We start from the raw sequence: 19,589 nt of genomic DNA, 5'->3' as shown, positions 1-19,589 counted from the left end.
CCATTCATTTCAATCCCCGGGACAGTTTCCGTCTTTCCGTCCTTCCGTCCAAGCATGCCCCATGCCCACTCAGTCCTACCATACCATCCCGCCTTGCCCAGACGTAGCAAAACAACTGGGGTAGTACTTAGTAGTTATGTGGTGGGTTCTGGCCTGGACCCGACTTTCTGGGTCCATCTGCCGCCGCCTGGCTCCGGGGGTTGTTGTTCAAGGGTGAGGCGGTTGTTCCTTTTTTTCTTTTTGGTTTCGGTTTCGCCTCGCAACGGGAAGGGATGGATGGATGGATGTATCCTTCCATCCAATCCTTAGGTTCCCTTCCTCGCTCTCCTTTATTCGGTAGTACGTAGCAGCTATTTATTGCTTAGTAGGGTTGTAGGTAGGTGTACCTGAGTCGTGGTGGTAGTACTAAAGGAAAAAAAGGTATTTTAGGCGGGTATTTCTTCTTGCTCTGTCTGCTTTTCTCTTCCCATTCTTCTTCTTTCAAACGTCCTTCTCTCAGAGTACTACTCGGTTCTTAGTACTTGACAGTTATTTGGTTCCCATACATCTTGTTTCATACATACAAGTGAGGCACTTTTCATAACTCATCACCATCCACCACTACAGTCAGCACCAACAACCAAACTATAGCCTATACAGACAATAGTAAAGAAAAGAGAAAGAGGTAAGCCAATTATTCCCTCTTTCTTTTTTTTTATGCCCTTGCACAACACACCATCATCACCACTCAATCAAACACGGACATAATCCTCGGCTAAGAGGAGGAGGGATTGAGATTCAAGGACCCTCATGAGAGAATAAACTGGATCCATTCATCCAGTCAATCTACTTTTGATTTTACCTCGGCGGTTTTCGGAGCGAAAGCACGATATCTTTACTCCGGATCTATATCGGCATACATCCCATCCATTCATCACATATGATATTTTCTTTTCTTTTCTTCTTTGCTTCTTCCCACTCGCTTATATATATATGTTCTACATATGCACATGCAGGACACAGATCATTGACGTGATTCTACTACTATAGGAACTTAACATACTACCATCACTACTTATAAACTCTGTTCCTGATCACCATATACTACTACTCTTACCTCCATTCTACAAAAACAACCAACAACTTCACTTTACTTCCTCTACATCAAACTAAGAAAGTGGAAAACAACCAAAATGTCTCCCTCCCGCTGTCCAACACCACCCTCCACATCCACATCCACCTCAACAACAACAACAACTACAACTACAACACGGAGACCTCATCTCTCCCTCCCTCTCTCCCAAGATACCATCTCCCGCGCCATCCTCTCCGCCACAACACACATCCCCAAGGCGATTCATACCATCGATACTACTACCACTCCTACACCTCCCACCTCTCCATCATACCACACAGAAGGGAAACTACCCTTGGAGTGGGAATTCCCCCTGCCGCCACCGCCGCCTCCGTCGCCTGTGGAGATGAGGAGGTTCTGGGCTTGAAGCTTTCCCTTTCCCCTTCTTCTTCTTCTTCTTCCATGATACTACTACTACTATAGTATGATGGATGAAGCTAGATTAGGGGGCTTAGTGGATGGGATCTGTTGAGGTTGATTGATTAATTTCTACTACTACTTTCATTGACATTCATTTGAATATTCATGGAATGGGGTTTAGCGTTGGTTGATTTGTTGGTATTGGGTTTGGATAATTGCATCGCTCTCATGGATGGTTGGTCGGATGGATGGGAATTGGGGTGTTTGGTGATTGTGTGTGATTGATTACTTGTTTTTTTTGTTTGTTTGTTTTTGTTTCAAGTGTTCGGGTTTGATTTAGCTGTCTATTTGTTACTGTTTGAAGTTACTGGGAATAGATGTGTATACTATTATCATTACTATTACTCGTTCTATTGAGAGAGAGAGTCTTCACGGTAGTAGCTCGGTATCTCGTTCATCATGATCACATTCATTCTTCATAGTACAGTGTATATAGTACAGTATAGTATACCCACATACTGCATCAAATCGACGCTATCACATGCAGGGATTTCTCATAGTAGGATAAAATCAAGATTCAGCATCAAATCAAGGATGTACCTTGCAGCTCCCTAAGGAAAAGAATCCGCTGACGCCATCACGCCGCAAACCGGTTCGTACGACGCGCATCAACTGCCCTATTCAGTTCGGTGGAAACTTTGCCGCGGATTATGATGATCCTGACTTAATGCACCCATCAGTGCTGGGCAAGCAAGCTTCTCCCGGCCCGAGTTTAAGGTCTTGTTCTGCGGCGGGACGAACGCATGTGTCGTTGAGCATGACCTCGGTCGATCTCGGTCGGAGCATCGGATGTTCCAAGCTAAGGCACGTGACGTGTCTGCTTCAGTTACCTGACTTTTGTGAACTATCCTATCCGATCCGAAGGTCTGGTCGGGTCGGGTCTGGATCATCGTAGATCAATTATGTTCAGAAGTACTATGATTGATCTGTTTTTTTAGTCAGTGTTCAGTGTGGTTTCGTATCGCGGAAGTATATTTCCACTGATAGGAAACTTTCCCTCTCATGTAGCTAAGCTTAGCTTAACCCACTCAAGAGGAATAATAGCCATACCGAGCCTATGGGATTAAGATTGAGATACGAAGTAGAGGGTTCTTATTGTCCCAGCTCATCCTCATTCTCATCCATCTCTTCCTCTTCATCTTGTCCGCCCAACCGTGAATAAAGTCCCTCCAACTCCGCCATGGCGTTCGCATCCCCGGATAATGCCAGCTCGTTTAACCGTTGAATCTGTGCCAGCTGTTCATCGGTACGAGCCCAACCACGTAGCCGATCCTCCAGATTCGTCATACGTTTTGTGCTGAATGTTGTCCGCACGGCGTCGGTCTCGCCTTTGCTGCGTTTAAGGCTGGCAAGGCGGTCTAAAAATCGTGCTTGATTGGTTTGCGGGGCGCTTTTGCGGATGACACCACCGCCCTGGGTGGTGGTGCTGTCGCTGGGTTGTTCTGCGGCGGCGGCGGCAGAATCCGCGGCGTAGACGTTGGAGGATGAACTGGATATGAGATTCGCTTTGCGACCGAGGATTTTCACGCTGTTGGCTGCGAGGAGGTCGTAATTCGGGGTGTGGCGGAGCGGGATAACCGGACTACTACTACTAGTGAAGGAGGAGGGGTCTTCATCGTGCGGTGGTGAGGAGGATGAGTCTTCAGGACGCGCAATGAGTAGCTCAGTGCCGATTTGGTCGGCCCAGGTGCCGCTGAAGATTTGGTTCTGGTAGGAGATGATGGGGTTGGGGGTGTGAAGGCCTAGGATTTGAACACGGTCGGCGATGGAGGGGTTGTTGGGGTCCGCTTCGGTGCTGGAGAGAGCAGCGTCGGGTTGGTCATCGTGATGATTTTGATTCTGATTCTGGGAAGGTGTGGATGGACTGGAGGTGGGGAGGGAGGAGGGATCTTGTGGTTGTCGGCGACGAGGGGGCCGGATGGGACCGTGGAGGGAGGTGAGGTCGAGAGTCAGATAGACAGTCTAGTGATGGTGAGATGGGGACTTGTCAGCATCACAACCAAGGCAGCATGGGAGCTAGACTGCCAAGGTGAGGACGAACTTCTGTTTCGGTGGGATGATATTCGTATTCATATTCGGAATCATCATGGTCTTCGGGGTGGACCAGACTGGAATCGGCCAGCATGGCTGGATCCAGCATTAAGGGAGTGGGGAGGGCCATGGATGCAGCTGGCGACAACCGTGAGCAAGCAGCTCAAGTGATATGATGATGGTAGAATTATCAAGTTGGGAGGACTGATTGGATTGATTGGCAGGGCGGCAACTAATTCGCGGCGGCGCCCGACGATCCAGACTTGGCGGTGAATCACTCCACTGCAAGCTGTTGCAGCCAGTCATCATCCTGGATTCTTCTCATAACTTCTCGTGATTGATTGATTGTTAGTAGCTGGCTAGCTAGCTACCTTAGTATGATAGAATGCAGCAGAAGAGGCAGTAGAGGCAGAAGAAGACCCTGCTGACTATCGTGTTTGTCATCTCATCAGGCATCCATGAGAGGCTGAGGGCTGACAGACTGAACCCTTAGACTTTACGACCCTGAGGATCCATCAATTCCCGTAATCCAATTCATCCCAGTTCCAGTCCCTTCTTTTCTTTCACTCTTCTCCATCAGCTCCAGTTTTCACCTCCAGCTCCAGTTTGACTGACGTGGTTGTTTCTCCTCTTGTCTTAGCCAGAGTGCTCTGCTGCATCCACCGCAGCTGTGAGTCCCTGCTGGATGATTGACCGGATGACTTCATCCCCCCCTTCTTGCATCATCATCACCAATTCTCCTTGTCATTCCACTCCGGTTGCAGTTGTGAACTCGGTCATTCCATCTAGATAGTACACAGTACACAGTACACACAAGGCACAGTAAAAAAAATACTAATCCAGTTTCTCATCATTACTCAATATTCCGACCTGAATTGATCCATCCATAATCAGTGAGTCCACCTGATTCATTCATTCAGTCAATGGCCCCTCTTTTCTTCCGTGTGTTCCGTACTTCTTTTCCCCTCTCACTCTCATGCCCACTCACTCTCTCACCGTATCGCTGTTCTCCCTTTCTTCCTCTCTTTTTTACTATGACGATCCGGCAACCGGCGGAAGCCAAACCCAAGCTGCATCCGTCGTCTTCCCATTCGAACTCGTGCCTCATCATCCATTATCTAATCCGCTTCCGTGCGAGCCGATCTATTGCTGCTGCTCCCAGCAAATTCCTTGTGCTGGACTCGGCCACTCCAATGCCCGAATTTCCCTGTTCTTCCCTTCCCCCCCCCTCCCCCCCTTCAGCCCTAAGCATCCACTATCACATCCCGCGGCCTTGTTGTTTGTCTGCCCTACCAATCGTCCCATCATGACCAATTACTCATGGCCCTCATGGCCAATCACTACCCAATTCTGTCCCCTTCTGTACCATGATTTTGACCTCCCGAGCCCCGTTCCTGCTGTTCTCGACCCTTCCCGGCTGACTGACAATGTCATCGCGCCTGCCCGCTGCTGCTTCTTATAGTGTCTCCTCCGCTTCCTTTACTTCCGGGCTCAAATGCCCGGCTCGATCGCTTTTCTCCCTCCCTGCTGCTGCTGTTGCTGCTGTCGCTGCTTCTCCTGTCGCAGTCGCTCTGTCATCCCTCCCCCTTCGGCTCGGATGCCTCTCGTCCTCTTGCAATTTCCCCCGAGGATCCCTCCGTGACAGATCTGGCCGACAGCCTGGTCGCTGCAGCTCCTCCCACCTCAGCTGTCCCGATTGGGAATCTGGTCACACTACCCCCGTCCACCACTTCTACTCCCGGTGATCAGTCCGGGTTAGTGGTGCTCCCCTCATCGCGTTCCAATTCCTCCGATCTTGAAGCTTCCCCCGGCATCGTGCAGCAGATGATTCGCTCCACCAGGGTTGCCATTGTCACCCTCGCCTCATTGATTGCCTATGTCTTGATCAACAGTGCTGCGCGCGCCGTAAATCCGTCGGCTTTCATCTGGTATGCTGAGGATCATGACGAGCAGAGCTGGATTGCCTCCTCGCCGTCCTGGCTGGATCGCAAGGCCTGTCGGTGGCTCGGCATGTGCGGGACCGCCCACTTCCGCCTAGTGCGGGCCCGCTACGGCCAGCGCGAGCCCACTTTGGGACCCTGGTCGCCCGATGACGAGGCCCACTACGCCGCCTGGCGCGATGCGCAATTCAACGACTCCCAGCAGCCCGCATGGGATGAAGCCGAACGCTCGCGGCGGCAGATTCCTGAGTATGTCTTCCAATATGCGCCGTTGGTTTACCTGTCCTCGCATGAACAGTTTTGGCCGGGCGACATTGCCGAACATCTTTACCACGTCACCCCGATGCTGAACTACACCCCCATTCAGTCGGACGAGGAGCATCCTACCCTGCAGGACCTCGATCGGCTGAACGAGTGGCAAGAAGGTGAGTTCGTGTACTTGACTAGCAACGACAATGTAGAGGATCGCCCGCCATGGATCGAGGGCGAGAAGAATATTCCCGACGATCCCGATGACGATCTTGAGCTGTCTTGGCCGGACTGGGATGGCCGGATAGACGGGCCTATTCCTGGGGACACGCCAGAGGAACGCTCCCAGTGGTATGACACAGGCCGTCTCTCATCATCCAAGGGAGAGGATGACAGTTGGTCTCCGGAAGATCTGGGGTATCTCCGCCCGGAAGACCTTGCTGACGAGGATGTCCGAACCGAGTTGCGCAAACGGTTCGGCGGCGAGCCTATTCACGTCGAAAAGACTGGCGGGCGCAGTAACGCGCCGGCAATTCTGCTGGTGATGGACAAAGGCCACGGCGTCGTAGATGCGTTCTGGTTTTATTTCTACAGCTTCAATCTGGGCAACGTAGTGCTGAACGTGCGGTTCGGGAACCACGTGGGTGACTGGGAGCACTGTCTGGTGCGATTTCACGACGGCAAGCCCAAGGCGCTTTTCTTCAGCGCGCACTCGGCGGGAGAAGCGTACAGTTACGAAGCCGTTGAAAAGATCGGCCAGCGGGTAAGTAGAGATATCAATTGCTCCCCCTCCCGCACGTCCAGGGGATTCCCGACGCTAACCATGGATCCCTGTCAGCCCGTGATTTACTCCGCCATGGGCACCCATGCCATGTATGCCACCCCAGGCATCCATGCCTACATCCTGCCCTGGGGCTTGTTGCACGACCAAACCGACCGCGGGCCCCTGTGGGACCCTCTTCTCAATGCCCACGCCTATACGTACGATTATGATAGTGATAATCTTCGTGCATCCACTGCCACGCCAAGTGCCCCAATCGAGTGGTTCTACTTCAACGGCCATTGGGGCGACAAGTTCTATCCGCTAGGCGACCAGCGACAGTATCGATTCGCCGGTCAGTATCATTATGTCAACGGCCCAGTGGGACCGCGGTTCAAGCACCTCAACCGCCACAAGGTCTGTCAGCAGCGGGACGAGGAAGTCTGCGTCATCAAGAACTATATCGGAGAAGAAAAGCGGGCTAAGCGCTGGACGGGTACTCGACCTGAACATGAGAAAGAACATGACTGACGGGATCTCCCCTGGCCGTTTGGCAGACCCCAGCCGTGGCACAATCACGAGGTATTATTCTCATGTCAGTTGCTGGCATTCTTGCACTCCCTGCTGGTTGGAACCTATTCCTACTATATCCCTACCTTTTTCCAGGTTGCCCCTCGTATTGATAACCTATCATTTGCGCGCATTTGTTTATTCCGGTGTTATCTCATGTGGATATACCCTGGCGTTTTCCTTTATTTTTACATCTCCTTGGTCGACTGCATAGACCACTGGCGCATGTTGGGGCTAGTTTCCCCCTCAACCCCACGATGGACGAGTTACACGACCCTACCTTATATCCTTACGCTACTATACATATCATGACAGTTTTGGACACGGACCAGGAGCCGTATGATGGCGTTCTGGTAGTTTGCATTGAATTTGGATGATTTACGGTCAGATACGAGGAGTCTAGCGATACGAATAGATGATTGATTATAACCTCCGCTCTACATGGTTTACTCCATTTACAATGAATAAGTCTCTACTCTTGAATGACTCTATATACACTCTATCTCTAGTCTATATGCGCGTTGACTCTAGAAAGTAACCTTCTCTCCTGGAGACAATCCCCCTCAAGACATGAATGTCCACCTATTGAGGCACCCTCTCGGAAACCTCCCGCCAAAAGTCACACCTAACCCCTCTCCCTCCCTCCCAAGCAGACGAATTAACCAACCGGAAATGATTCACAACGCCATCTCCCTCCCGAATCCAATACGACAAATTCGACGTCACCACATCATGAACCAAATATCCCCCGGTGGTATTCAAATCCATCATAACCGGGAACTCGGGCGAATAACTCGGCCAATCAAGCATCCTCGTCCCATACTTACCAGAGCCCTTCTTACGACCATAGCCCACAACAGGAACCGACGCATTCGCCTTCCCAGCCGTGGCATCTTCCATCGAAATCACCGGACTATCAGCCATAATAAACTGGCCCCACATCTTCTGGAAGGCGGTTCTGAATCCCTTATCGGGCCAGGTAGCGTCCGCGCTGAAGTACGCGGAGAGATCGGCGCCGTGGTACGCGGGTGTTACGGAGTATTGATATTTCCAGGCTTGACGAGGGGGTTGGGGATTGGAGCAGGAAAGGGTGTCGTCTTCTTGGCTGAAGGCGTCGGCGAGCCATTGCGCGGGACACGCGAAGGTGGTTTCGGCGAAGATGTTGAATACCGTTTGTTGCAGGCCGGTTGCCATTTCGGATTGGTTGATGGCTGTTGGGCCGCTGGTGCCGAGGGTGTCGTAGCGGGGGCTGTTGTCGGTGGATTGGCTGTTGAAGGTTTGGTAGACTTCGTTGAGGAGGGCGATGTCGGAGGAGGTGAAGAGGGGGAAGGTGGTTGAGATGTAGGAGTTGAAGGCCGGGCGGGTGACGACGTTGGGGTTGCTTAGGGGGACGCCGTCGTTGGCGTTGTTCTGTGGCTGATTGTTAGTGAGTGTTGGGGGCCTGAGGAGGATGGAGGGTGCATACGCCGATGAGAATGCGTTTGCCGCTCACTTTGCCTTGAGCGAGCTGCACAGAGGGCCGTTCTTGGATCAGCTCGCCGTCGATGACTGGGAGGAAGGCCCAGGTGCCGAATAGTCCGGACGTGGAGACAGTGGCGCTGGCATTCTGCAGGAGGGTGCTGGGAGCTGCTACTAGGCAGTCAAAGGTCGTTGCGTAGTTCTTGATTGCTGTGGAGTTCAATCCGCAGCCGGCCAGTTCAGCAAAGTCTTTGTAGTACTGCTCTGGCACTTTATCGTGGTAATTGAAGATTGGGGGTGAGTAGGCGCTCGCGGCGATGATCTATGCGATGACTGTCAGTCAATTTCAAGGTGGAAAATGGGAGAGACGGACGTTGTTGAAGAGGTTGAACTCCTGGCCCCCGTATGCGAGCGCATGCAGCATGACTGCCCCGGCGCCTGAAGACTCCCCGCCAATGGTCACACGCTCAGGATCACCGCCGAATTTGTCAATGTGCTCCTGTACCCATTCGAAGGCAAAGCGTTGGTCTAGAAGACCGGCGTTTGTCACGCCATGTTCCTTGACTTCCTCGGAGGAGAGGAAACCAAAGGCTCCCAGACGGTACTGGATTTCCACGGTGATGAACCCGTTGTTGTTGGTGTTCATCATTGGGCTGGGGTCATAGGTCGCACCAAAGAGCCCATAGCCACCACCGTCTGTCGATCGATCGTTAAAGTTAGCTTAAGATACATGGTGCTACATAGTTGTTTGAAGACTTACGGATCCATAACAGAACGGGCAGGTCCGTTGCGTTCGGAGGAGCATAGACATTCAGGTATAGACAGTCTTCATCGCCAGGTCCCGAATTGAAGCCGTAGATGTATGGTGTTTTAGCCGCCCCGGATTGAGGACAAACAGGAGGCTGGTCCACAGCTAATGTGATCTGGCTGTTGTTCTGCAATGGAGGTGCAGGCGCCTGCCAACGCCGTTTACCCACTGGGGGAGCTGCGTACCGGATACTGGATGATAGATCAGGCCATGTCCACAATATAGACTATCTTTCTGTTGGTCAATGGGGGCGTGTTTCAGACATACCTCTTCCACACATTCAAGTCATAAGTGTAACTATAAGAACCCTGATAGGTCGCGTATCCCAGATCAACAATGGGGTGCTGGCTGGCGGAGGAGAACGCCGCGCTGGCCGCGAGCAGCAAGCAGTAGCCGGGCTTCATCTTTACCAGAGACCGTCAGATGAAGGAGTCGTTTCACCGAATCGGGTTCCCTGCAGAACAACAGTCAAATTCTGAAAAAGAGGCAGGGATGGGCAGTCCTACTAACGGCAATTAAGCGGCAGGGCGTCCGAGCCCAGATCCGGCTCAGGGGCAAGCTTTTTAGCGCATGTTGCAGAGCAGTGAGGTACTGGGTCAGCACTTAATACTAGTTGGGATAGTATGGAGCGGTGGGATGCAGGCGAGCAGCAGAGCGGATTCCTAGTGGATCGCAATCAATTTGGGCGGCCGCCATTCGATCACGGGGTAGGGCACGTGTGGTCGGTCCAATGCTTCGTTCTGCACCGGCCATCGATCTTAGTCTCCAACTAACTCGCCGGTTCTTCCTACTGGGCACCGTCTGCTAGCGAGCTGGCTAGTTACTTATCTCACTGCCTGAAGGATGAGTCGCTCAATCTCCGATACTTAGCGTGGGGCCAAAACCGCAATTAGAGCGCCTCGTCTATCCTTCGTGCTCCCTTGGCTGCAGCCATCTCGCACAAACTGGGCTGACTGCCGACGGAATGGCCTGGTCAGGCTGTCAGCATGAAGAATTGAAGACACCAGAGGGCGAGGGGTCTGCCAGACCCACCGTAAGCAGGCCAGCACCTCCTACAAAACACAATGGGCAGCACCTGCAGAATTCTGCTGCTGATGCGGCTGCTGCTGCTGCAATACAGTCCGACGGTTAGATGCTGTAGCCATCCAAAATGAGCTCTGCAGGAGCGAACTATTCAGCGGCATACCTGGCACAGTCGCGCGTGACCGAGGTGGCTGTGGCATACTCGGTCCCGGTTCCTGTTGAGATCCTGACTACAGTATGGCGACTCTGGATCAAACTGCGACCATCCTCGGAGCATGGCTTGACCTTTGACGACTACGTGATGATCTGGGCTACGGTCAGCGATCTAGCAGTTGAATCGTGTTTAAGGGCACATCCTGACTCGAATGTCTCCATATAGATCATTGGTGTTGGCGTCTGCGTCAGTGGATTGGTTTACGGTGCGCTTAACCGGCCCGTCCCGTGGACATCTCTGGATCGTGTATTAACCACTATCCACCACAGGTCCTCCCTATGGTTTTGGACGACATGTCGCCGCCTTGCCAGACAAGGAAGTCGAAACATTCATGATGGTACGAAGGTTTTTAACCAAGTCAACTCGACACCCACCTTCCTTCATATGACTGACGGATTCGGACCCGATGGTAGGGCGACTACATCTTCAGTCACTTCTACGATGTTGCCATCGCCAGCACCAAGCTCTCCGTGCTGGCACTATATTATCGCATTTTCATCACACCGAGATTCCGCCTGGTCGTTATCCTAACCGTGGTATGGGTGATCCTATGGCTCATGACCATGGAAATTGTCCTAGGGCTGGAGTGCCGGCCGATCGCAAAGTTCTGGAACTCGAGCGTTGAAGGGACATGCTTCAACCTCGTTGCCTTCAGCTACTTCACCAACATTGCGAACCTCGTCACCGACATCTGGATCTTCCTCCTCCCCCTACCCGTCATTCTACGCCTCCAGATCACAAATAACAAGAAGATTGGCCTCAGCCTGCTCTTCTCCGTCGGCTTAGCGTATGTACTCAACCACTACCTTATAGTACCTAGCACCCCTAAACAGCTAACATACATCCAGAACCTGCGCCATCAGCGCAGCCCGACTAACCGTCGTCGTCACCCAAGGTTCCTCCGACTACACCTGTAAGCCAAACCATCCCCTCCCCCCCGACCAACCTACTGACTTCAACACAGGGGCCGGCGTCCCCCTGGGCATCCTCTCCGCCTGGGAACCCCTCGGCGGCATCCTCTGCGCCAACCTCCCCGTAATTTACAAGTCACTGGCTGCCGTATTCCGCAGCATAAAAGGCACACTCCTCACTCACGGCTCACGAAGCGCCCACGCCTCCTCCACCCAGCGCCAAACAAAGTCCAGCGCCCATCACCATCACAATACCTGGCTCCAGCTGAATAATGGCAGCGGGGCCGGGAATAGTTATCGCTCTGAGATCTTGGCTTTGAAAAGCATGGACGATGACGATGATGATACGGAGATGCAGCCCGTGCCGGGGATGAATACGATTATGGTTGAGAGGCAGTTTGAGCAGGAAGTGGTTGATCGGCATCATGACCCTCACCATATTCATCATAATGGGAGAGAGGGGGATGAAGAGCCCTTGAGAGGGAAATAGCGATGTGATTTATTTTTGAATACATGTATGCACTGATATAGTCTGATATGACTTCTTTCTTCATTTTCGGTCTTGTAGCCTAAATATATGTGGAGAGGCCATGTCTGTTACAACCCATTTTACTCTAACCTAGTACTACTAGTGAGCCCCTTTATTCTTCTGTCTACGTGTATATCTATCACGGAAGGGGAGGTGATAGCACGATTGAAGCTAGGGCCATAACATAAACTACCACCCAGTACGAATTCAAAAGAAATTGATAGATATAAGTCCTATTCAGCGAAATTACAACAAAGAGGCAGCTAGTACGGTAGACATACACAAGATCCAGAGATTAGGAAATAGATCAGGCACCGCAGCAGCTAGCTAGTACCTAGAGAAAGAAAAAAAAAACCAAGCAGGAATTGCCAAAACGGAAATATGAAGGAAAGAAATACGAGGCAGAGGCAGAAGTAAACGCTGACGCAGAGCTAGGTATACTGGTATAATAATGGAAGAATACTGCAAACGGATGATGAAAAGGAACGATGAGAAGAGGTAGAAAGATGTGACTCGACCCCGGGGTCGGAAGCCAGTGTTAGAAATGAAATTGATATCGAATGAAAATCAGAAAAGAATAAGGAAATGGGAATCCCAGGAAAGGAACGAACAGACCGATCTGGTCGAAAACTCCCCAACCGCCACATGGATAACGCCAGGTACAGAAAGTGAAAAAAAGAAAATAGACACATCCCAATACATAGAAACAAAAGCCGGCCGAATAACGAGACGCCAAAAGGGAATCACAATAATCAAGGGCCAAAGCATATCGATGGACCAAGCCAAACCGATCATCTCCAGCAGACTCCCATCCCTACCAAACTCCACAGCCCAGGAAACACTGCCAATCGATCGAATCCGATCGTCTCAAACCTAATTTCTCCGGTTGCCCGATCTAGGTGGTCTAAAATGGTGAAAAAAAATGAAACTTATCCGCTGCTGCCTTCTCGCCCTCACACTCGCGTAGATCTCTTGCGTAGCCCAAACTCGGCTTCTTGCAGTTCACGGATCAAGCGGAGGCTTTCAGCATCTGGCTCCTCGTCCGCGACCCGCTTAGAGTTCTTGCCCGGCTGCCCGGGTGATATTGACGTCGCAGCATGCCGGTCACCTTTCTTCTCGTCTGTCGCCCAGAAACTCTTCTTCGCATGCGAGGATGAGGAGGGGCGTGATGCCGACTTTTTGGATCCTGAAGAAGGACCTGGAGTGGATTTTCGCACACCCCCGCTTGACCCACCAAACGAAGAACGACGAGCTGTGGGAGTATGGGTCGTCCCCTTGGTCGGCTTGGAAACATGTGTCTCGGGCATGTAGCGGTCGACTTGGCGCGGCTGGCGCGAGGAGTGCCGGGAACTTGAGGTTGGTGTGTGCAGGACAACCACATGATCCCCTTCTCCATCTGCTTGCTCCTGAGGAACGTCGGTCTCGTCGGCCAGTGAGGTCGGTGGTGATACAAGGGTGGCAGTAGGCTTAGAAACGGGCGCAGAGTTTATTTCCTTAGCATCGACCGTGTCAGTCTGGAACGTAGGCGGTGATGCGTAGGAGGTTGGCCCCAATGGTGCTTCCTTCTCCCCAACAGTCATACCGGACTGCCGATTTGCATCTTTATCAACCAGCGGCGCATCCGAGAACGGGACATGGAGATCCAAGGCTGCATGATCACGATCAGGCATGTGGGTATCTTGCATCCCCAGCGCACCAACTTCACGGCTGTTGCTGAGATGTGCCGGTCTCGACGTAGGCGACGTGCTCTCCTGCTTCATCCGTTTGTTAATCATTGGCCCAGTTCCTTCTTCATTGATACGGGGCCGTTTGGCAGAAGCAGCAGCGCGCGGCTTTGCTCGTTCTTGCGCCTTGACAGGGTCAATACGGCCGTACTCATCGTGAATACACCGACGCTGTTTTCAGTTAGTATTGAAATTGAGTAAGATAGAATTTCAAGAACAACACGAACCTTGCTCTTCCGGCAATCGTCGCAGGCCTTGCTGCGGCCCTTCTTTCCGGTGTTGGCGCCTTCAGGACTGGCATCGTTGAGACCGAGTCCATTAACCGGTGCACGCGGCGTACCCAGAATGGCCGAGTTGAACTTGGCAGCGACTTCAAACCGGTCCGGATTCCTGCCACTTCCATTGTCTTGAAAGCCTGCTTCCGATGCAATAGCGGCAAGTGAATTCAGCGCAGACGCTGCGTCGTGTGCCAACGAATGGTTGCTGGGACCAAAAGCGGTCACCGCCGTTTGCTTGCTGGAGATACCGTCGTTATGTTCATCCTTGTGGTGACATCGGATCCTTCGTTTGCGACAGGCATCGCAGGCAACGCGCTTAGGGCCCAGTCCGGAGCCACGGGGTGCAGCGCGCGATTTGGGAGCAGGCTCTTCTTTGATACCACTGCTTGACGGGCCGTCTGGCATAGCAGCTCCGGCATTCAGCGGACCGCTAGGGCCACTACTATTGCTCAGTTCGGTTGCTGGATCATGAGCCGGCTCGGGAAGCCGCTGTACAGCCTGTCGTTCGGCGTACGTGCGCTGGCTCTCAGCATTACGCTCTGACCGACGGCTGGGCCTTCCGGCAGGCTTCTTCTCCGCGAGACTGAGCTTCGCATTGCTTTCGGCCACGCCAGGGCGGGTCCAATACGGTGCCCTCTCATTGCCACGCTTCCAGGCGACCCAGATGCCAAATTTCCTCACGGCATCGATTGGCTCTCCGGACATCTTGGGTATCGAGCGTTTGACCGCATTTCTAGTATCCATCGTCACGCCCTCCGTCAGATAGGCGCCAGCAATGAGGGCAGTGTGATAAAGGTATTTTGCAAGATCTGGTAGCCCTTCCAGTTCCGCCTGAGAATAGAAGCGCGAGTTGTGATAAGGTGAGCCGGCAGGCGCATTGTTCGTCCGTTCGCCGAATTCGTAGTAAATTGGATACGCACGGTGGAAGCGGTAGTTCTCGTCCTGTGCGAAGGCGTCAAGAACGCTTTGCGGTAGCGGGTCATCTTCGAGATATCGCAACGCGGTGTACCATTGGATCTTCTGGAAGAACGGGTACCTGAACTTCCTTGGCACCTTGGTATCCTTCTCAATCTGCGCGATCTTGATCTGCATCCCGTAATTCAGCCTCGTAAGGAAATTTCCGCCGATGACAAGACTATTCTCCGGGGTCCAGACGGCATGGATCCAGCCCGAGGGGATCAGCATCGTATCGCCTTCAGACAGATCCACGCGATAGCATTCCTTGGTCTGGTCCCCAAGAAAGGTGGAATCCTGCGCAGGAGAATTGCACCACTCCTCGTACTTCTTCAGGTGTTTGTCCTTCGGCGGGATGAAGAAGAAGGTTTTCTTGCCTTTCAGAATATGGTAGTATACTGAGGACCCTCCAAAGTCGATGTGGAAATCGGTATAGCAGTCGGCAACAGACATCAAGACGTAGAATTGAACTTTCGGGCAGTCACCGACGGCCTTCTGTTCTTCAGGCCAGACAGAGTCCTGAAGGTCAAGATCCCGGACAACCTTTGGCCGACGAATAAGCTTGCCCAATGGGCTCTGTGAGACTTCCAAACTGATGACATTTCGGACAACCTTGTCGCCGGTACTCTCGTAGTATTCCGCCCATTTCTGCATTGTCCACCTTTTGTCTTCGTTCTGTTGCGATTTGACATCAATGACCTCCACTCTTTCTTCCGGTCCGTAAAGCTCCGCAACTCTTCGAACGGTGAGGCCTTCAGGTATCACCATGTCCAACTGGTCCTGACCGCAATCTATCACTTGCTCATAGCCTTCCTCTTGCTCAGAAACATGATCCAGCAATTCGTCAAACATCTCTTGTGTAGGCGCTTCTTGTACTAGAGCGTCAAACTCGGAATCACTGATAGAAACGGACTCGCGAGTGTTCCACTCCGCAGGGATGACAATCGGTTCCGTCATGCCATTGCCTCGCTCGAAATATTCGGCAGTGACCAGCTCAGGACGCATTCGTGGGAAGTTTTCGGGGAGGAATTGGATTTTGCCCTGTCGGATGGGTTCAATGTAGTGGTGTTCGAGAGAGTCCGTTGCGGCCTTCACAAGTCCTTGGTTGAGGCCGGCATAATCAATAGCTGTGCGAGCCCGAGAGGATTTGCGCACAAAAGTAGTCTGTCCATAAATAGGACGGCATTCTCGACAGATAAATTTGTCCACCGTTCGGAGTTCACGGTCACTCTTGAATCCAGCACAAACAATATGAAACCACCGTTTACAACCATCGCAGCTGATCCATGTCACGTCGCCTTGCTCGCCAGTGTCCATCGGAATCCGCACAAGGTTGCAAGCCGCGCAGCTAGCCTGGTTAGACTCCTCCGCTTCATCGTCAATCTTGGAGCAATGCTCCATCGGCATTTGCGCGACGTGTGTGGTGTGCATTGAATGTTGTGCCTGTGTCTCGCTCGGTCTACCATTCATGGTGAACTTCGTGGGGGAATAGTCGTTTTCAGCGTCCCCTTCCTCCTGCCAGAGAATTGGTGGAAGAGTAGAGGAGCTTGTATTGGGTCGCACGCCATGGATAACCGGGCGTGATATGACAGCTGAACCGTCGGACTGTGACCTCAGCCGAGACGGCATGTTGTTGGGCCCGGGTGCACTGTATGCATATTTTTCGTCGTTGAACCTCCAGCTCGCGCCGCCCGAATCCGCCGTGACATGATGCTTTTGTTCGTCCCCATAATGATAAAACGACTCGTCGATGCTGACACGTTTTGCGGAATGCGAGGGAGGATGGAAGTTTGTGGGCCGGGCCAGATTCAGCAAAAGCTCTGCATCCGTCTTCATGCTATCAAACAACGAAGCAGAATTTGCATCCGACACGGCCACTGTCCGGTGCTGGGTGTAAGGAGAGGGATCCTTTTCCGACCGCGGACGCTTGTTTGGGCGTTCTGTGGATTCGATGGGCTCGGAGGGGAATAGCGACATGGCGGGTGTGGAGTTTTGAGAAGGAGGTCGGTAGGAAAGAGGTGCGAAGGTCGGGCTCGTCGCTAAGGCGATGGTTGCGAGAGCGTCGATGGTAGAACCGGAGCGGCCATGGCTAGAGCGATGAGAAGCTGTCTCATCAGCATGATGATGATGCTGTGTAGGATTGTGAGGTAGGAAGTGGTCGCGATCGGAGGCAGCAACCCGGGAGACGCTGCGGTCGACCCATGATGCACGGAGGTCGGAGGTCGAGCAAGGCGAGATAGGCTCGACGGCGCGTCGCGGCGGCGAGGGAGTGCGATACCGCGGCGGTCGGCTCCCAAGGTGATTCAAAAAGGATGTAGCAGTGATCATCGTGTGATCTGAGGATGAAATCGGAGGGAAAGGAGAGAAAGAAAAGGGCCCGGAGGAGGAAACAGGCGTGCTTGCGGCAGACGGGTGCAAAGCGGGGATGTTCGACCACACGGGCTAAAGAGAGGCCACCGCAGGCAAAAAGAGAGTCATTCCTGGCAGACTGAAAAGCGCACAGTGAACAATGAGATGAAAGGTGAAGCAGAAGCGAAACCGAGGAGATGGTGGGGTGGTGGAAGGAGAGGGTGACGGAGGAGAGTCGCACGGCGGAGAGGTTGAGGGGGGGAAGTTGAGACTCTCTGCCGACTGGGAGTTTCAATCGAGAGAGCGGCGGGAAGAGAGCGCCCCGAGTATGCACCGCGGCGGGTGCGGGCGAAAAAAGAAACGTCTTAGACGGGTCAATCAAGATGCAGGAGAATATGATGAAGAATACAGGAGAACAAGCGATTGAAGAATGCGCCAGAAAAACAGATTGAGAGGATGGGCTTTGCACCGGAACAGAGCAGGAGGAGGCGCGAGGCTTTGCTTGGACGGCCGGTCGAAGGAAGGCAAAGCGGGCGCGCCGCCAGTCTGCCTCAGGCCGGCAATCCCTATCCTATCCTATCGTTTGCGGCGAGCAGCCCGGAGAGCAGCACTACTTACTACTTAGCAGTTCGAAGTATACCAAGGGGGGTTTTCCACCTTCATAGCTCAACATTTTAGACAAAATACTAGAAGCGGAGTCATCCTATATCTTCAGATTATTCTTTTCAACTCCGACAGTTCCATCTACACCCCGACGTCGTCCGTCGGCCTCAATGCCTCGGACTTGTTGTCGTCTTGTCTCGAACCAACAAAGTGAGGCTCCTCCCAGCCACTAGTCCCAATCAGGAAAGGCAGGCTCCCTTCCGAACCTCGTGCTTGTCGCGGATATTGCTTCCCTCTCTCCTCCTCCTCTTCCTCTCTCTTCCCTCGCTATACACCTTTCATTCCAGGCCCTCTGGGTATCTGATTCATCTTCAACCTCTCCCCGACCCCATTTTTAGGACCTATACTGTCCCACCCGAGAATGAGCCGGAAGCTCGCCCCCGAAGCCAATCGGTAAGTTCTGCTCGCCGAATCTTGCCCCTCTTCGGTCGCCCGCCATCATTCAATGCCGGGCATTTGTTCTGCATGCTGTTGGAGGGCAAACATGCGTGCCGAACGACTATTATATCTGACGCATCGATGCTAACTGGTTTCAGGATTCTCTTTGTAAAGAACCTCAAGTACGTCGATGATTTCCCACGATTTACTCCTCGATTCGCAACCCCAATCGTCGCATACCTATCGACCGACAGTTATCAGGCGAAAGGCGCCCCATCTTGTTCTAGAAAGCGAGAGCTAACCTGATTGTCTCCTTACAGCTACAACGTCACAGCTGAGCAACTCTTTGACCTCTTCGGCAAATTTGGTCCCATCCGGTAAATCTGCGCATGACTCACATTCAGCCCATTTCTTGGTCATTCAAGGCTAATTCTTTCTCTTCTTTAAAGCCAAATACGTCAGGGAATTGCCAACAACTCGAAGGGCACGGCCTTTGTGGTTTACGAAGACGTTCACGACGCCAAACAGGCATGCGATAAGCTCAATGGATTCAACTTCCAGAACAGATACCTCGTCGGTATGTTATCCCGTGCTAGGAGAAGATGAAGCAGAGAAATTATCAGGACAATTCGATTGGCTGACATTTGTTTTCTGTCCTAGTTCTATATCACCAGCCCGAGAAAATGCTTAGGTCGAAAGAGGACTTGGCGGAAAGGCAAGAGAATTTGGAGCGTCTCAAACAGCAACATGGGATAGAATGACGTGATGATTGCTTTTGTTCGCTTTCTCTGCATGCCCTTTGCCGGCATCTGGCTGCGTATTATCCTGGGTTGGTCGTGGGGTTTCTGGCGTTTTTCTCTCCTATGGGTTTGATGGCTCTTATTCATTCATGGGTATGAAAGGGTTGCCGGCGGGTTGAATGACACCCTGGCTTTTTTGTTCAGGAGAATGATACAGAATGGGTTATTTCAAACCGAGGTCGGTGCTAGCTGCACCGGCTCTAAGGTTACCAATATAATCATTTCGATCGCCGGCCACCTTTTGGCTGTTGCGGCACCCCCCTCTGAGATTACTGCTTACTACAGGAGTTTTGACTTGTCTTGCTACAAAGTATGTTCAGAGTGAACCCCGATCAAGGGGGGAACTGACCCAGCGCACTTGCAGAGACCACGTCAGTCGTAGAAGTGGGCAGGTATCTGACGATCGTCCAACGGCC

General features: G+C 52.4%; 7 protein-coding genes across 7 annotated transcripts; 4 read left to right on the top strand and 3 right to left on the bottom strand.

Annotated features, from left to right (window-relative positions):
- The first annotated feature begins 740 nt into the window (after positions 1–740).
- BO85DRAFT_78129 (uncharacterized protein) lies at positions 741–1,841 on the top strand. The gene has a single exon (XM_025665658.1). The coding sequence runs from the start codon at positions 1,173–1,175 to the stop codon at positions 1,479–1,481; it is 309 nt and encodes a 102-aa protein (XP_025513556.1). The 5' UTR covers positions 741–1,172; the 3' UTR covers positions 1,482–1,841.
- A 511-nt stretch (positions 1,842–2,352) lies between these two features.
- On the bottom strand, positions 2,353–3,695 carry BO85DRAFT_401820 (TFIIIC subunit 6 family protein; the record flags this gene model as incomplete). The annotated part of the gene is made up of 2 exons (XM_025657170.1): positions 2,353–3,496; positions 3,576–3,695. The coding sequence occupies 2 exons, from the start codon at positions 3,693–3,695 to the stop codon at positions 2,627–2,629; spliced, it is 990 nt and encodes a 329-aa protein (XP_025513555.1). The 3' UTR covers positions 2,353–2,626.
- A 793-nt stretch (positions 3,696–4,488) lies between these two features.
- Positions 4,489–7,045, top strand: BO85DRAFT_461261 (uncharacterized protein; the record flags this gene model as incomplete). Its single annotated transcript, XM_025661774.1, has 3 exons — positions 4,489–4,507; positions 5,028–6,517; positions 6,593–7,045. The coding sequence occupies 3 exons, from the start codon at positions 4,489–4,491 to the stop codon at positions 7,043–7,045; spliced, it is 1,962 nt and encodes a 653-aa protein (XP_025513554.1).
- Positions 7,046–7,455: 410 nt separating this feature from the next.
- BO85DRAFT_425442 (putative carboxylesterase) lies at positions 7,456–10,125 on the bottom strand. Its single transcript, XM_025658076.1, has 6 exons — positions 9,857–10,125; positions 9,618–9,804; positions 9,303–9,541; positions 8,916–9,238; positions 8,550–8,864; positions 7,456–8,494 (listed from the first exon to the last, which is right to left on the bottom strand). Exons 2-6 carry the CDS (start codon positions 9,752–9,754, stop codon positions 7,667–7,669), a joined length of 1,842 nt encoding a protein of 613 aa, XP_025513553.1. The 5' UTR covers positions 9,755–9,804; positions 9,857–10,125; the 3' UTR covers positions 7,456–7,666.
- Positions 10,126–10,134: 9 nt separating this feature from the next.
- Positions 10,135–12,145, top strand: BO85DRAFT_451413 (putative integral membrane protein PTH11-like). Its single transcript, XM_025660585.1, has 6 exons — positions 10,135–10,689; positions 10,753–10,792; positions 10,857–10,924; positions 11,001–11,374; positions 11,436–11,500; positions 11,552–12,145. Exons 1-6 carry the CDS (start codon positions 10,501–10,503, stop codon positions 11,986–11,988), a joined length of 1,173 nt encoding a protein of 390 aa, XP_025513552.1. The 5' UTR covers positions 10,135–10,500; the 3' UTR covers positions 11,989–12,145.
- Positions 12,146–12,980: 835 nt separating this feature from the next.
- Positions 12,981–17,311, bottom strand: jhd1 ([Histone H3]-lysine-36 demethylase; the record flags this gene model as incomplete). Its single annotated transcript, XM_025656240.1, has 2 exons — positions 12,981–13,922; positions 13,979–17,311. 2 exons carry the CDS (start codon positions 17,309–17,311, stop codon positions 12,981–12,983), a joined length of 4,275 nt encoding a protein of 1,424 aa, XP_025513551.1.
- An 872-nt stretch (positions 17,312–18,183) lies between these two features.
- BO85DRAFT_77941 (putative pre-mRNA branch site protein p14) lies at positions 18,184–19,228 on the top strand. Its single transcript, XM_025665656.1, has 5 exons — positions 18,184–18,388; positions 18,532–18,555; positions 18,694–18,750; positions 18,823–18,950; positions 19,034–19,228. The coding sequence occupies exons 1-5, from the start codon at positions 18,357–18,359 to the stop codon at positions 19,132–19,134; spliced, it is 342 nt and encodes a 113-aa protein (XP_025513550.1). The 5' UTR covers positions 18,184–18,356; the 3' UTR covers positions 19,135–19,228.
- Positions 19,229–19,589: the final 361 nt, after the last annotated feature.

The sequence above is a fragment of the Aspergillus piperis genome (genome assembly GCF_003184755.1).
Source record: "Aspergillus piperis CBS 112811 unplaced genomic scaffold BO85scaffold_15, whole genome shotgun sequence".
NCBI classification, from domain to species: domain Eukaryota; kingdom Fungi; phylum Ascomycota; class Eurotiomycetes; order Eurotiales; family Aspergillaceae; genus Aspergillus; species Aspergillus piperis.
This window is presented reverse-complemented; position numbering and strand designations above follow the sequence as displayed.